Source organism: Cebus imitator, unplaced genomic scaffold (genome assembly GCF_001604975.1).
Source record: "Cebus imitator isolate Cc_AM_T3 unplaced genomic scaffold, Cebus_imitator-1.0 Scaffold57, whole genome shotgun sequence".
Taxonomy (NCBI): Eukaryota; Metazoa; Chordata; class Mammalia; order Primates; family Cebidae; genus Cebus; species Cebus imitator.
This window is the reverse complement of record NW_016107372.1, coordinates 4,397,095-4,410,539: the sequence shown is the minus strand read 5'-3', so window position 1 is coordinate 4,410,539 and position 13,445 is coordinate 4,397,095. Positions and strand designations below refer to the sequence as shown.

The 13,445-nt window shown below is 42.3% G+C and overlaps 2 protein-coding genes across 7 annotated transcripts in view; one reads left to right on the top strand and one right to left on the bottom strand.

The window, feature by feature from the left end:
- Positions 1-2,772, top strand: part of RHBDD1 (rhomboid domain containing 1) — a 165,566-nt gene extending 162,794 nt beyond the window's left edge. Inside the window, exon 8 of the mRNA XM_017529144.2 lies at positions 963-2,772. The gene's annotated coding sequence lies outside the window, so the exon portion shown is untranslated. The remainder of the gene's footprint in view (positions 1-962) is intronic.
- COL4A4 (collagen type IV alpha 4 chain) overlaps positions 1-13,445 on the bottom strand; it is a 186,428-nt gene that overhangs the window by 28,536 nt on the left and 144,447 nt on the right. For 5 of the 6 annotated variants that reach the window (XM_017529106.2, XM_037738746.1, XM_017529108.2 and 2 more), the window contains 2 exons: positions 11,259-11,545; positions 5,941-10,833 (listed from right to left, as the gene is read on the bottom strand). In XM_017529106.2, the coding sequence (XP_017384595.1) occupies positions 10,570-10,833; positions 11,259-11,545 (551 nt within the window). In that variant the 3' untranslated portion in view covers positions 5,941-10,569. Of the gene's footprint in view, positions 1-5,940; positions 10,834-11,258; positions 11,546-13,445 lie in introns of those variants that run through there. The other variant, XM_037738747.1, reaches the window with a different exon arrangement.

The window sequence follows — 13,445 nt, the reverse complement described above, 5'->3', positions numbered from 1 at the left end:
TGCTTGAACCCAGGAAACTTGCAGTGAGCTGAGATTGTGCCACTGCACTCCAGCCTGACTGCCAGAGCAAGACTCTGTCAAAAAAAAAAAAAAAGAGAAAGAAGCAGGAAAAGATCTTCCTTTTTTAATCTACAGTTTATATACTTTTCTGATTATACATATAACAGATATGCCTTCCATATGCATAAAGCAAACATCTGGAAAGAAATATACCCAAATGTTAGCAGGGACTATCTTTGGGAGGGGAATACATGGGATTTTGGTTTCTTCTTTTTTACAATTGTATATTCCTGTCTTTGAAAAATGTATATATGGGGGTGTGTGTGTTACCTTTACAATCAGGAAGATGTATTTATATAATAATAAGAAATATGCAGTCAGAAAAACAGACTTCAAAATAAATACTATGTGTCCATTGAGAAAATTCACAATATAAACAGAAATACAAATAAATAGGCACACAATTTTAAAGCCACCTGTATCCCTACCCTTAGAGGTACCTAGGATTAACATTTTGGTGGTATTGTCTTCTCAATTTTTCTCTTTATATATTCAGCCCATTTGGGGCATACTGACTACACAGTTTTGTATCCAGATCCGATCTGAATTTCCCCGGAAGAGGCCTTGGCACTTGCATATAAGTGGGCTAAGAAAACCACTGGAGCCTTAGGAGCTCTTCAGCCTCCTGGCTGACCCAGTAATACCTGAGCCCCTTTAGTTAATTTATAACTGATGTAAAACTACATCTTGTTTATAATATAAATTGTACCTGTGAGTCTGGAAGCTTTAAATGTGTTTAAATTAAAATATTCAAGTGAAATGTTATTCCTCCCTCCCAAATTCTGCAAGTTTGACTCCTGTTACCTTAATTAGAAGTAACTTCTTTGTTGCATGCCACTTTTATAGCATATGGTAATTCTGCTGGGACACTTACACCTTCCCTGATTATTATCCGTGCACAGACCACAGAGGTGTGCCTTCTACATGAGAACACGGATTCTGAATGACTCTGTGATGAGGCCTGAGTCTCGGATACCTTTCCACCCTCTCCCCATCTCCCCTTTCCAACCCCAAAGGCTCACAGTTGGTGCTCATTAAATGTCAGTGTTTCACCAAAGTATTTTTTCCAATAGTAGTTGTATTAAGAGTCCAATCACTGTATATGGAAGTATTTTTTTATATCACGTGAGTCCTCTAGTAGTACTTCCTTGCTCTGTTTGACTTGTGAGATACAAAGACACAGGATTAGATTTTGGGTGGCAAACTTGTGATATGCTCGTCTTCTTTATTTATGGAGTGGAACGTCTTAGTGATGTGAGAAAGGCCATTTAAGTCATGAATGTACACCAGTTATTTTAGCACAACAATGAAGATGTTCTGGAAATTGTTATAACTATTTTCAGTTAGTAGACCTGCCTGTAACAAGTCTTTATTGTTTGGAATGTCCATTTTGTTTTTTCCTCTGCAATAAGGAATCCCTAAAGTTATGCCAACAAATGGGAATTGGATTGAGAAGGACAAAAGCAAGTGAGCAAGTATATTAAACTAATGATCTCTAATAGGGAATAAGCACTTAGAACTGATTTTTGAATTTGGTTTATTTAATAGTAGTTCCCTGATTGCCTGTTAAGCCCTTGGTTCCCACAGTTTGGTGTGATCAGTCAACCTAAGAGACCTCTTTATGCAGAATCTTTACTTGGTTCTGAAGAGGAGGGAGTAGTTAAACTTGCTTCCTTTTAATGACTCGGAATGTATTGCCTGTGATTCCAAAGTTGTACATAATTGTGCAAACCTCCTCCATCTTTTTAAATTGCCTGCTGCAGTAAATAACTAGTTTGAGGAAAACTAGAGCCAGTCTACATATTTGGCACATGTTCTGCTGCCTGGGGAGTAAGTAAGCTAAAGGGATGAGAAAGACCACCTCCCCCTACCCTAAAAGTTGGACTGCAAGGCAGGACAGGAAAGGGGTAGCTGGCAACCTGGCCTCCTTGTTCCCAGTCTTAGTTTTTCTTGAGAGATTTAGTATTCGGTAAGGAATACTATTCAATTAGTCGTTTAAAAAAAAAAAAAAACCCTGTTGTTTCTTCCTTTCCCTTTCCATGAATCATTGCAGTCATTCCCTAAGTTTCGTCTCCTACTCTTTTTTTTTTCATGGCTGCTAGTATTTCATTTTAGAATCACAAACTCTGAGCTTAGAGAGTCTCAATATCTCACTTATTTGCTCTATCCGATACTTATAATACCTCCTCACTCAATTCTACATAACTCTGCCAGCTTTGTCTTCCAAAATTCACTTTCATGGTGCCACTCATCACCGCAAATACCTTTTATTGGCTTTCTGCTGCCAAAAGATAAAGGTCAAAGTCATTAGCCTCAAAAGTGGACTCTAACCAGCCTTTGGACCTCAGCCCCATTTATCCATCACAGAGGCTGGTAACTAGTCTCACTGCTCAGGCTGTGAGTGTTCCTGATCTTGTGATACTCTGTGCTGTGCTTTTACATAGAACAGCCCTTTCCTCTCTCTTGGCCCATATCCAGATCCTCCTCATCCAGCCCCTATCCGAATCCTGTAGCAGATACAACCGCATCTACACAGTTTCCACGTACCACTTGGAATTGCTGGTTATGCTGCAATGAGAGAATGTTTTTGTCTTTAGATTGTAAGCTTCATGAGGGCAGAGACCATGACTGTTTCTCTCTCCTCACAGTGCCTTGAGCAGTGCTTTGTCTGGAATGTCAGAACCAATAAATACTTGTGGATTGAAACAAAAAGAGAAGCTTGTTTATACTGTCATCAGTGGCGCACATAAACACAAATGCCTGCTGCTTAATGATATCACTTAGGTCTTTTTTTTCCCTTGAATCATGTAAAGGAAAGCATTTGCTAATAGAGATAGAGACTTTGGGGCCTTTGTCAATCTGAAGACATGTCCCACTGCATTGAATGCTGTGACCTCGTACACAAAGCTCAAGATTCCCACACAACCAAGAAGTGTCACCAAGGAGTCCTTGTGAATAGTACTGAATCTGGGTAAGTTCTTTTTACAGGTCTGCATTGGATGTGTCTGTGCTAACATTTTTTTTCTTCTGTGGTATTTAGGGACAGAGAGAGAATGATCTTGACATCTTGATCAGATGTTAGAGATGAATTGGCAGATTTGGATATGTAATTTATACTATAGAAAAATGAAAGTGTTGCTAATAGAAATCACTAAATTTGGTTATAATACATACTGCTGCTTGGGAAGAGAGTAGTGTCATAAAATCAATGTTATCATGGGCCTTAAAGAGACTCTTGGAATCTGGGATGCACCCACCCAAAATCTAGGAACAACACTTCTGGTATGTGGCTCACTGGATGCGAAACTGGGTCCCTTCTCTAAGTATTTTGAAAAACGCTGTTCAGCCACCTCCAGTGACAGTTTCTGCCAGGAAGTTGTGAAATTACTGTTTCTTTCTCTCATTCTATTGCCTCCTTAGATAACTTTTGTAGTGCCTGGATGGAAATTCTCAAAGCAAAAATACAAAAGTGTGTAACTTAAGAGATTCGTGATATTTGAGATTCTTGCAAGTTATTGTCTGCCTCTGCCCTTGTCTCTTTGCAAGATCCTCTCCCTCAACAATTAAATCTATCTTGCGTATCCCTAGTAGCAGATAATCATTAATGCAATTGAACAAGGTCTTCAGAGTCTCGTTACAGAGGAGCAACCAAGGCCAAACTCTCTGCGCTTCAGGGTATGCACTCAGGGCCCACAGCACCTGGGAGCATCTACAAATTCAGACTCCTGCTCCCTAAACCAAATGATCAGAATCTACATTTTAACAGGTCCCCAGTGGTTTATAGGCACCAAAGTACTTCTCCAATTTCAGTGCACAAAAGTGCATTTCACACCATTTACTGTATGTAAAACAGATTGACTGCTTGGGGACCAGAAGAGCATTTTAGCCCTCATTATACCATTTTCCCTACTTTTACCAAACAGATAAAAATGATTATAGGTTGAGAATTTCATCTTTGGCTGATAAAATTATAACCACTAAGTATATAATCACTGAGGATGCAAGGTACCCCCTAGAAATAATGTATGAAGGAATGGCCTTGCTGGTGAATGGGAGAATAAAAATGACTAAGTTGGCTGGTGCTGCAGTGACTGAGTCATCAGGTAAGGGCCTTCAGAGCCTCCCTTCCCCAGCTCAGAGCAGTTGCCCTAAATGACTTACCTGGGGTTTCTAGGGGCTCCAGAGGTGATATGGTTTGGCTGTGTCCCCACCCAAATCTCATCTTGAATTCCCACATGTCATGGAAGGGACCCAGTGGGAGGTAATGGAATCCTGGGGCAGGTCTTTCCCATGCTGTTCTCGTGATAGTCTCAGGAGATCTGGTGGTTTTGAAAAAGGGAGTTTCCCAGCACAAGCTTTCTTCTCTTGTCAGCTACCATGGGAGACGGCCTTTCACCTTCCACTGTGATTGTGAGGCCTCCCCAGGCATGTGGAATTGTAAGTCCAGTAAACCTCTTTCTTTTGTAAATTGCCCAGTTTCAGGTATGCGTTCATCAGCAGCATGAAAATGGACTAACACAAGAGGCATGGCTGATTTTAAGTTGACCCTGAGATATAGACCTTGGGCTACCCAAAAATAGCTCTGTCCTCATTGGTTCCTCACCCCCTCCCTCCAGAACAGCTTGAGACAGTCTCCAAGCTGAGCTGGATGGGCTACCTTAGAACCTGTAAAACAAGGGACTTTGCAGTGACAGCAGTCATCCAGGACACCTCTATATGAGACCCTCTATTTTCTAACCAGTTCACAAATGGGAAAAGCCCCGGGAGGTAATACTGTAAAGGATAAAAGCATTATCTTTAGCAATAGATGGATAAGGGTTTGGGTTCTACTACATGGTGACTCTATGACCTTAAAGAAGTTATTTATTCTCTCTAAAGCTCGGTTTCCTTGTCTGCAAAACAAGACAGCTGTAGAGTTGAGAGGAAGCATACATAGCAGAGCCAGTACTGCTCCTGTCACATAGTACATGGTCAGGGAATGTTAATTGAGTATCCTTATTTCTCTATCAGGTATAAGGTTGGCCCAAATACCAATGAAGTTCCTTCCTACTAAAAAGTAAGTCCAAGGCTGGTTGCAGTGGCTCATGCCTGTAATCCCAATGCTTTGGAAGGCTGAGGCAAGAGGATGACTTGAAGCCAAGAATTTAAGACTAGCCTGGGCAACGAAGCAGGACGCTGCTTCTACAAAAATTAAAAATCAACCAGGCAGGGTAGCACATGCTTGTAGCCCAGCTGGGGAGGCTGAGGCAGGAGGATCACTTGCACCTGCGAGGACCAGGCTCCAGTGAGCCATGATTGTGCCACTGCACTCCAGCCTGGGCGACAGAGCAAGACCCTGTCTCTTTAAAAAAAAAAAAGCCACAAAACAGTTATTGAATATCTACACTCCACCTATCCTCATGTTTGGCAAATGATACAGGGGCCGTAAGGAGATACCTATCAGTACCTAACTCCTGACTTCAAGTCACTGTGGTTAAAAGTGACAATATCTTTCGTTTCACAGATCTTTTTGTAGTTGACTTTCACAGCTTGAATCCTCCAAACAGTGCTGTGAAACAGGTGGTCTTTTTCTCACTCAAATAATGAGAAAGCTGAGGCCAAGAGGGTCTGAGCCCCGTGCCCACTGGCCACTGCCCAAGCAGCTCCCCTGGGGTTGATACAGACCTTCCACCTGAGGCCTGCTTTCACTTCTCTTCTGCACCCCATCACTGTGCATAGAACAGTGTTTCCAGGAGCCCCCATATCCCATGCTTTCCAGCCGACACTCTTCGCATCAGCAATTCACACTTCCCCAAGAGTAAGCCACCTTACAGTGTAGTTTTAAAAAAACGTAAACCCCCATCAGCTTGAAAGAAAATAAATGCACCAGATAAAACACAGTTGTTTTTGGAAGTTATCACAGAGTTTTATATATAATGAACCATATTATAAATCATAATACAACAAAGATGTAAGTGCCAATGGCAGATCAGGCATCTTGCAAAAGTTATAAGCTGAAAGTCTTTAACTTTACAACCAGAGGTTAGAGAAAGGGATGCAATTTATTAGACACATTTCACATTTTTCCAACGAATCATTAAATATTGAAGCACCATAAAATTCAAGCATTTCACATGGATGTGGCGGCCAGCGTTGGTGGTTTAAAATGCATTATGCAGTTTCTAGCAGACAATAACAGTGACAATTGCAGAGTACTGATTTTAATGTCAATTGTTTGTTCCCTGCAGAACTTACTGATAATGTCCCTGCAGGAAATTGTGATATTTTTTGTGCTACAGTAACTTTGAGGATTGAAATTAAACAGCATTCCCAATGACATTAAGAATTGGCCACATATAAATAATTCTAATCAGCAATTTATATACCCTGTGAGAATCATAATTCTACTGTGTATAAAACCCAAGAAATATTTCTCATATTAAATAGTTTATTTTAAATACAAAATGTGACCGTAGTAACATTTTGATGATGGATGACGGATATGTGCTAGACAGGTAATCTAACTTAATTGTCAATGCAAGAGTAGCTGTTATGTCCCACCTTATTAATGAGGGAAATGAAGCTAAGAGAGTTGGCAGAACTCACCCAGGATAACAGCTAAAAAATGACTAAGCCAGATTTCAAACCTGGGTTCCACCAACTCTCAAGTCCTCCTCTTTCCACTATTCTTGCAGCCATACCAAGTAAAAGTAACAATTATCAGATTATTCCAGTGAGCTGATAGAAACACAGATCTAATATGATTGCCTGGAACACACTGAATGGTTTGCTTTACTATAATATACACGAGGTTCAAAATAAGACGATAAAGCCCAATTGTAGTGCACCATTCCATTGACTATTTTTCGGAGCACCAATAACATGTATACAAATGTGTGGCAAAGATTTTATGCTAGGAAGCCCTTAAATCCTGAGGGAATACAGATTACAGTATAAGGTGAGTTATGTCACATTTCACTGAAGATCTTCTCAGTCAAATCTCTCAAATCTCATTTCTAAAATTTCCATTTGTAGAAAAATATATATTTTTGGAGGGGTGTGATAAGCTCATTAAAAGCTTATCAATTGGCTCTCTGGCAATAATTGTAACAAGAGATTGTGGATATGCAGATATATTGAACATGAAAATATTTTGAAGTAGGAAATGGTTTATACTTGTAACCACCTTGCTGATGAAGACCTTATATGCAGAGCTGAACACCTAATGCCTAATGATGTTTATGGAATTGTCATTGAAAAAAAGAATTGGCAGTAATGTGTTCAGCTCTGTGCTAAGCATTGGGCATACAAAAATGCGTCAATCGTGGTTCCCGCCCTCAAGGGGCATTTCGGCAATGGAATGAACGAAGTGTACGGAGACATTACAGAAGCAATGGGGAATGGAGAAAATGAGGACAGTCCCATGGACTGCACTGGAGTAGCAGAAGGGAGCCCAAGTTTCCCCCAGGGAATTCACCTTCCCCCACAGGGTAAACTGACCCCCAGAGAGGACATCACTGGTGGAGCAGGAGCACAGTCGAATAGGTGCTGGGAGTGTCTGCAGAGCTGCACACAGTTCATTGTGACAGGAAATACTCCTAGAGGTAACCCTCGGACAGTCTCCACTGGACCTTTCACCCCATAGGAAGTGGTTTGGACTTCACAGGCAGTGGCGTCATAGTAGGATTCTAATCCAAAGGATGACAAAATCAAGTTTGGATGGATCTTAGATGGCAACTGGGATTTGAAACTAAGGCACCAGCTGGGAGATGCCTACTGCAAGGGTGGAGGTGGAAGACAAAGGCTATGTGAGACAGGGGCACAGGGATAATGAGTAGGTAGCCATCTAAAGCAGCGATGACTCAACTTTCAACGTAGGGAGGGTGACAGTAGAAGGAAAAGGCCGCTCATAGCATGGAGACCTGCCTGGAGGAATGGGCTCCACTCACTGACAATCAGAATCCACAAGGAAGCATCCCAGATCTCCAGCACGGGCACAGAACAGTTCCCATTAGGGCAATCTAGGTACATTCCAGTCTACAAGATTGGTGGGGAGAGGGGGAGAAGAGGGTTTGATAAGGATCATCACCAATAATGGGTTAGGAGAATAGCTTAAAAGCTCTGTTCATCACCTCCACAGAGAAAGGGTAATTGAAGGCACATTGATCTATAACCAGGAGAAGAAAATAATGGTTTAAGATAACAGGATCTTCTATTCCAAGAAATTATCTTTTCTATTCTTCTGCCCTTTTGATCCTTTAAAATACTTTTGCAAAATTAGAGGGCAGCATCAATGCTGCATTTAGAGGTAGCCCTTGTAATACTAACATTTTGGATAGTCTGATGCCTTCCTAGGCTCACTGTGGAGTAAACTGTCTACATAATTTAGCATGTGTTTGTGCGGGTTTTTTTTTGTTTTTTGTTTTTACTTATTTATAAACTTATGAAGATAATACTCTAATACCAAAGTTAAAGTGTTTAAAATAATTAAGCAAGCAAGCTTATGTTTCTGATGTTCCACTTGTTACCCTTACCTCTTCCCAGAAAATGTTCTTGGGCTAAGTTCATGATGAACAAATTGAAACTTTTAGGAGGGTTGACTTCTGGTAATAGATAAAGCTTTTTTGGAAGGAGAAAAGTAATTACAAATAAGATTGAAATTGGCTTAAATTTTAGGTGCTCAAAAATATTTAACATGCCAGAGCATAGTTTAAAAAATATCAAATGGGTCAAATGAACTAGGAAATATTCTGTTACGTCGAGAAAACATTTCATCTTAAAAAATACTCTTAAAATAAATTGCCATCCTGGGGGCAGCCCATGGCAAAACTCATTTGAAATGTGTTCTGCATATAAGAGCTCTTTACAAATCAGAGTTTGGCAAGGAAAACATTTCTCATAAACAAAATTTTAATTGAGTTTTTCTTCTCAATTATTTTTAAGTGCATGGAAACTAAGCACTAAATTGAGTGTCACGCTTTTGAGAAATTTATTTAGTTTTCTCTAAAATGCCTTTTTCTTTCCGATGAGGAAAGTAAGTTTCCTAAAAATGTTTCCAACAAATCTTTTTAATTTAGTATTAGACCACTAAATTCCTAGCAATTAGAAAAGGGGATCATTTGCTCTACAGAAAAAAATACTCATTATAAATTGACACACATTCTAAACTTTATAGAAAATACTAATGCCAAATGTCAAACTACTACCTGGGTACAAGACTGGTATAAAATACAAGAATGTCTTTAAAACTGGCAGAATGTGATGCTCCTCAGATGTAACAGACAACCACGGGAGCATAAAATTCAAATTATAAATTGTCTTTGTTTTCGTTTAAAGATACTGCCACATCCTCCTGGTGGGGTAACCCTGACTTAAATGAATCTTCTTACCTAAGTTTAATTAAGTCGGCCCTTAATTTTCTCCCAAGTGCATAATGATAGCCCTGCCATGTCCCCGAGTGAGCTGCCATTATGTGTGTGGAGGAAACTGTCCGTTGTGAGTGTAAGAAGCTGTGCAGGCTCTCCTGGGGAGGGGAGCGAGATGCTTTGTATGAAGCGTGCGTCTGCCTGTGTGAGCCCCATGTAGTGTCAGTCCCATTAGCGTGCACGCACTGGTGACACGCCGGACCCCGACTGGGGAAAAGCAGTCTGTCTGGAAGTTCACTGCAATGGGGAATCAATTTTTGTGAATAACTACCTTAATATTCACTAATAGCTTTTAGGCTCCTAATCCCTTATTGAATATATTTTTTTTCCATAATTGCTGCTTTTCAAAAGGGTTGCCAAAGTAGGCATTTCTATTCTCTGAAAAATGCAGAAGAGAACATAATGTTTTATATTCATCTGTGATGTGTTTATGCTAATGTCGCATCTCTGGAATACGGCGACTGTGGGCCTTCCTGGCGTCATGATTCATTCTGCTTTGAAAGGAACTGTTAATGCTGGCAGTATGAATTTTTTTTTTCTTCTTAAAAAAAAAAAAAAATCTCTTCGGGTCGTGGTCTTACCATTATTTAAAGTATATGGAAAAATAGATTACAGAGGAAAGCATTTTGAAATGTTGAAAATCTCCGCTTTCTAGTTTCATTTGTTGGCCTGTTTATTTTTTTCCCGTAAAATCTATCCAGAAGCCCACTGTATTGTGGTATTGTAGAGTAATTGACTTCAATTGTTTGAGATCCTACACCCATGAATGAAGTTTTCAGTAGTGTAATTTGTAATCTGGTCTTTAGCATCTACTTGCCTTTCTGTGAATTAGTATGTTTTAAAATAAAGCCACCTCTTCTATCATCCTCAGTAAAATAAGAGTATCTAGGTTCCGTCTAGATTGGTAGGTCCAAATAAATCCATCTGTGCAGCATTTGCTTAATGCATAAGGAATCAGAGGACTCCGGGAATAACCATGACAAAACAGAACGAACCACTGAAAGGGAGTCCAAAATGAGCACCATGACATCTCTGAGCAAAGTCTAGGAAGTCTTACCCTCCTAGGAAGTTTCTCTTGGCCACGTGCTGGTAAAGATTGCATTCTCTAGCTATATTTCATGCAGACCTGGCACCGGCTGGTTTTCTGGCGTTGGGCCTGGCTTTCTTTTAAGGTGTCTGGTGCTGGAGCAGGGGAAAACTGCAAGTCTGCTTTCACCGTTGTTAGCCAGAAACTATACTCATTTGCAAAAAAGTGGCAAGTTCCCTGCCGGCCTTGGCATTCAAGGAACGGTGCTGCTCTGAAATCTTCCAGGCAGCTGCCGGGTGACATGAGGGCCTGCCCTCCTCCTTGGTCCCCAGCTCCTGTGTGCTACCCAGAAAACAAGAGAGAATTAGGGCTCAGACATACACAGACAACCCCAGACCCAATCAGGGACGTGCCCAGGTTTGGGTCTGATCTTGACATTTCTCCTTAGATTATTCCATAAAGAACAAAATACAAGCGCTGAAAGGGGGTCGTAGTGAGTATGGTGAGTGTGCACACAAATTGGCTCCAGTTTCACTGACGGCTGAGGCAAATTCATCTTCTAAGTTCTATGAATGTGATCAAAATCAATCAGTGTTTTTTAAAAACTAACGGTCCTGTATCCCAACAGGCTATGGTTTACAACAGCCTCCGTGACCTTACGTCCTAAGTGCAGAGTGGGCAGAATTACTGTCCAATCCAGACAGAAAGGGCAGAAGAAGGTGTTAAGAAATGGTGGATGTGCCAGGGTTCACGGGCACGGGACTCACCATCAGGAATGAATATCCGATCCAGAGGCTCCTCCAGGTCTGTGGACACGGCGGAATGGACTGGTCCTGGCTGTGCACCGCCACCGCCTGGGCGGGGGCCTCGCATACCACACAGCGGCTGATGTAGGGGCGGATCGCCTCTTCAGACAGTGGCATCATGGGGAGGGGCGCAGCACTGGCCAGCCAGTAGGATCTGTCATTTCTCTGGGCATAGTGGCACACCTGGTGGATGTTGCAGTAGGCAAAAGGCAGCGTGCTAAACATGGGAAGGCAAGACCCTGCCAGACCTTGGGAGGGAAGAAGAGATAGCTGGTGTCCAAGCAGCCCATGCAGGTATTCCCAGACCCATCCTTCCTCCATCTGGCCTTTGCAGACACGTGTTCTGGCAGCTGTAGGCCCTCGCCAAAGCCTATTTCTGTGGTGGGGAAGCCATTTCTGACACCTCCTTGGTCCTGTGGGCTAGCCCTCATCCCCTCATCCCTCACTCATGAGCCAAGCTGGGGCCAGGTGCTGGAGGTGAGCGCTGAGCACATTTCTGTGTTCAGGAAGCTCATGGCCTAGTGGGGAACTGGACGGGCAAACAAGCAATGAACATACAGCACAACAAACCCTAAGAATGAGAAGTGTGGAGTTCCGGGACCTCAAGAAAGGGTAACTGGAACAGGTGATTTTAAGTTAGGACTTGAAATATGAAAAGGATTTATCCAGGCTTGGAGATGGTGGTAGTAACTGCTCAAAAGAGGTACAGTGACAGAGGGGGCTGGAGTTAAGGGAGTGTGGGGCTCAGAGAACTCAGACATGTTCAGTGCAGGGAATGTGGCAGTGGGTGTCTGTATGTCTGCTTGTCTAATAGGCGTCCGGTGATAAATTAGACCATTAGATGTGGGCTTTGTCAACCTCGTTAAGGAGTTTAGACTTTATCCCAAGAGTTCTGCAGAGCTTTAAGATATGTGCTCTAGTTAGACTAAGGCAGGAGAAGCAAGACTGATGGTACAAAGACCAGGCAGGAAAGAAACTGATGGCAGAGGGACAGGAGGAGAGAAGAAAAGAGATTCAGAATATTAAACATCACTTCTTCCTTCCTCCTGTGCTCAAAGAAACTAGGTCCTTGTTATGGGAAAGGCCATTGCCAACCCAAGGGAGAAATGCAGGGGGCATATAAGTAGTTGCCACCCCAGGCCTGCACTCTTCGACCACCCTTATTAGCAGCTGGGTTCACTGCCTAGTGAGAGCAACGACAAGCACCTCACCGTCAACTGTCCCATCAGCATATCCTTCCTGCACCTTCCATTCTAACCATGATTTTCTTGGAAAGATGGTGTTTCCCAGCAGCCAGGTACTTAAGCCTTTGACTTAGAATCAGTCCCTGCAGCTTGTAAACCTACTATTGAAAATTGACAAGGGCTAAGCACAGTGGCTCACACCTGTATTCCAGCAGTTTGGGAGGCCAAGGTGGTCAGATCTCCTGAGGTTAGGTATTCAAGACCAGCCTGGCCAACGTGGCAAGACCCCAGCTCTACTAAAAATACAAAAATTAGACCAGCTGCAGTGGCTCATGCCTGTAATCCCAGCACTCTGGGAGGCCGAGGTGAGTGGATCACCTGAGATCGGGAGTTTGAGACTAGCCTGGCCATCATGGTAAAAACCCATCTCTACTAAAAATACAAAAATTAGCCAGGCATGGTGGCGGGCATCTGTAATCCTAGCTACTCAGGAGGCTGAGGCACGAAAATTGCTTGAACCTGGGAGGCAGAGGTTGCAATGAGCCAAGATCGCGCCACTGGACTCCAGCCTGGGCAACAGGGTGAGACAAAAATTAGCCAGGCATGATTATGCAGGCCTGTAGTCCCCGCTAATCAAGAGGCTGAGGAAGGAGAATTTCTTGAACCCTGGAGGGAGAGGTTGCAGTGAGCCAAGATGGTGTCACTGCACTCCAGCCTTGACAACAGAGCAAGACTCCATCTCGAAACAAGAAAAGAAAATTGACAAGCAGCACCAAGAGATGACCATCAAAATAAAGCTCTGTGAATTTAGAAAAATTGGAGTAGGGTGGAGAGTTGATGCTGGCAGGTACCCTGAGGTAACCATCAGGGTGCTTGGCTGCCCCATATTACATATATGTACAGGAACTGATCACATTCTTGTTAGACAGTTTACATTTGGAAGCAAAAAGTGCATTTGATAAGA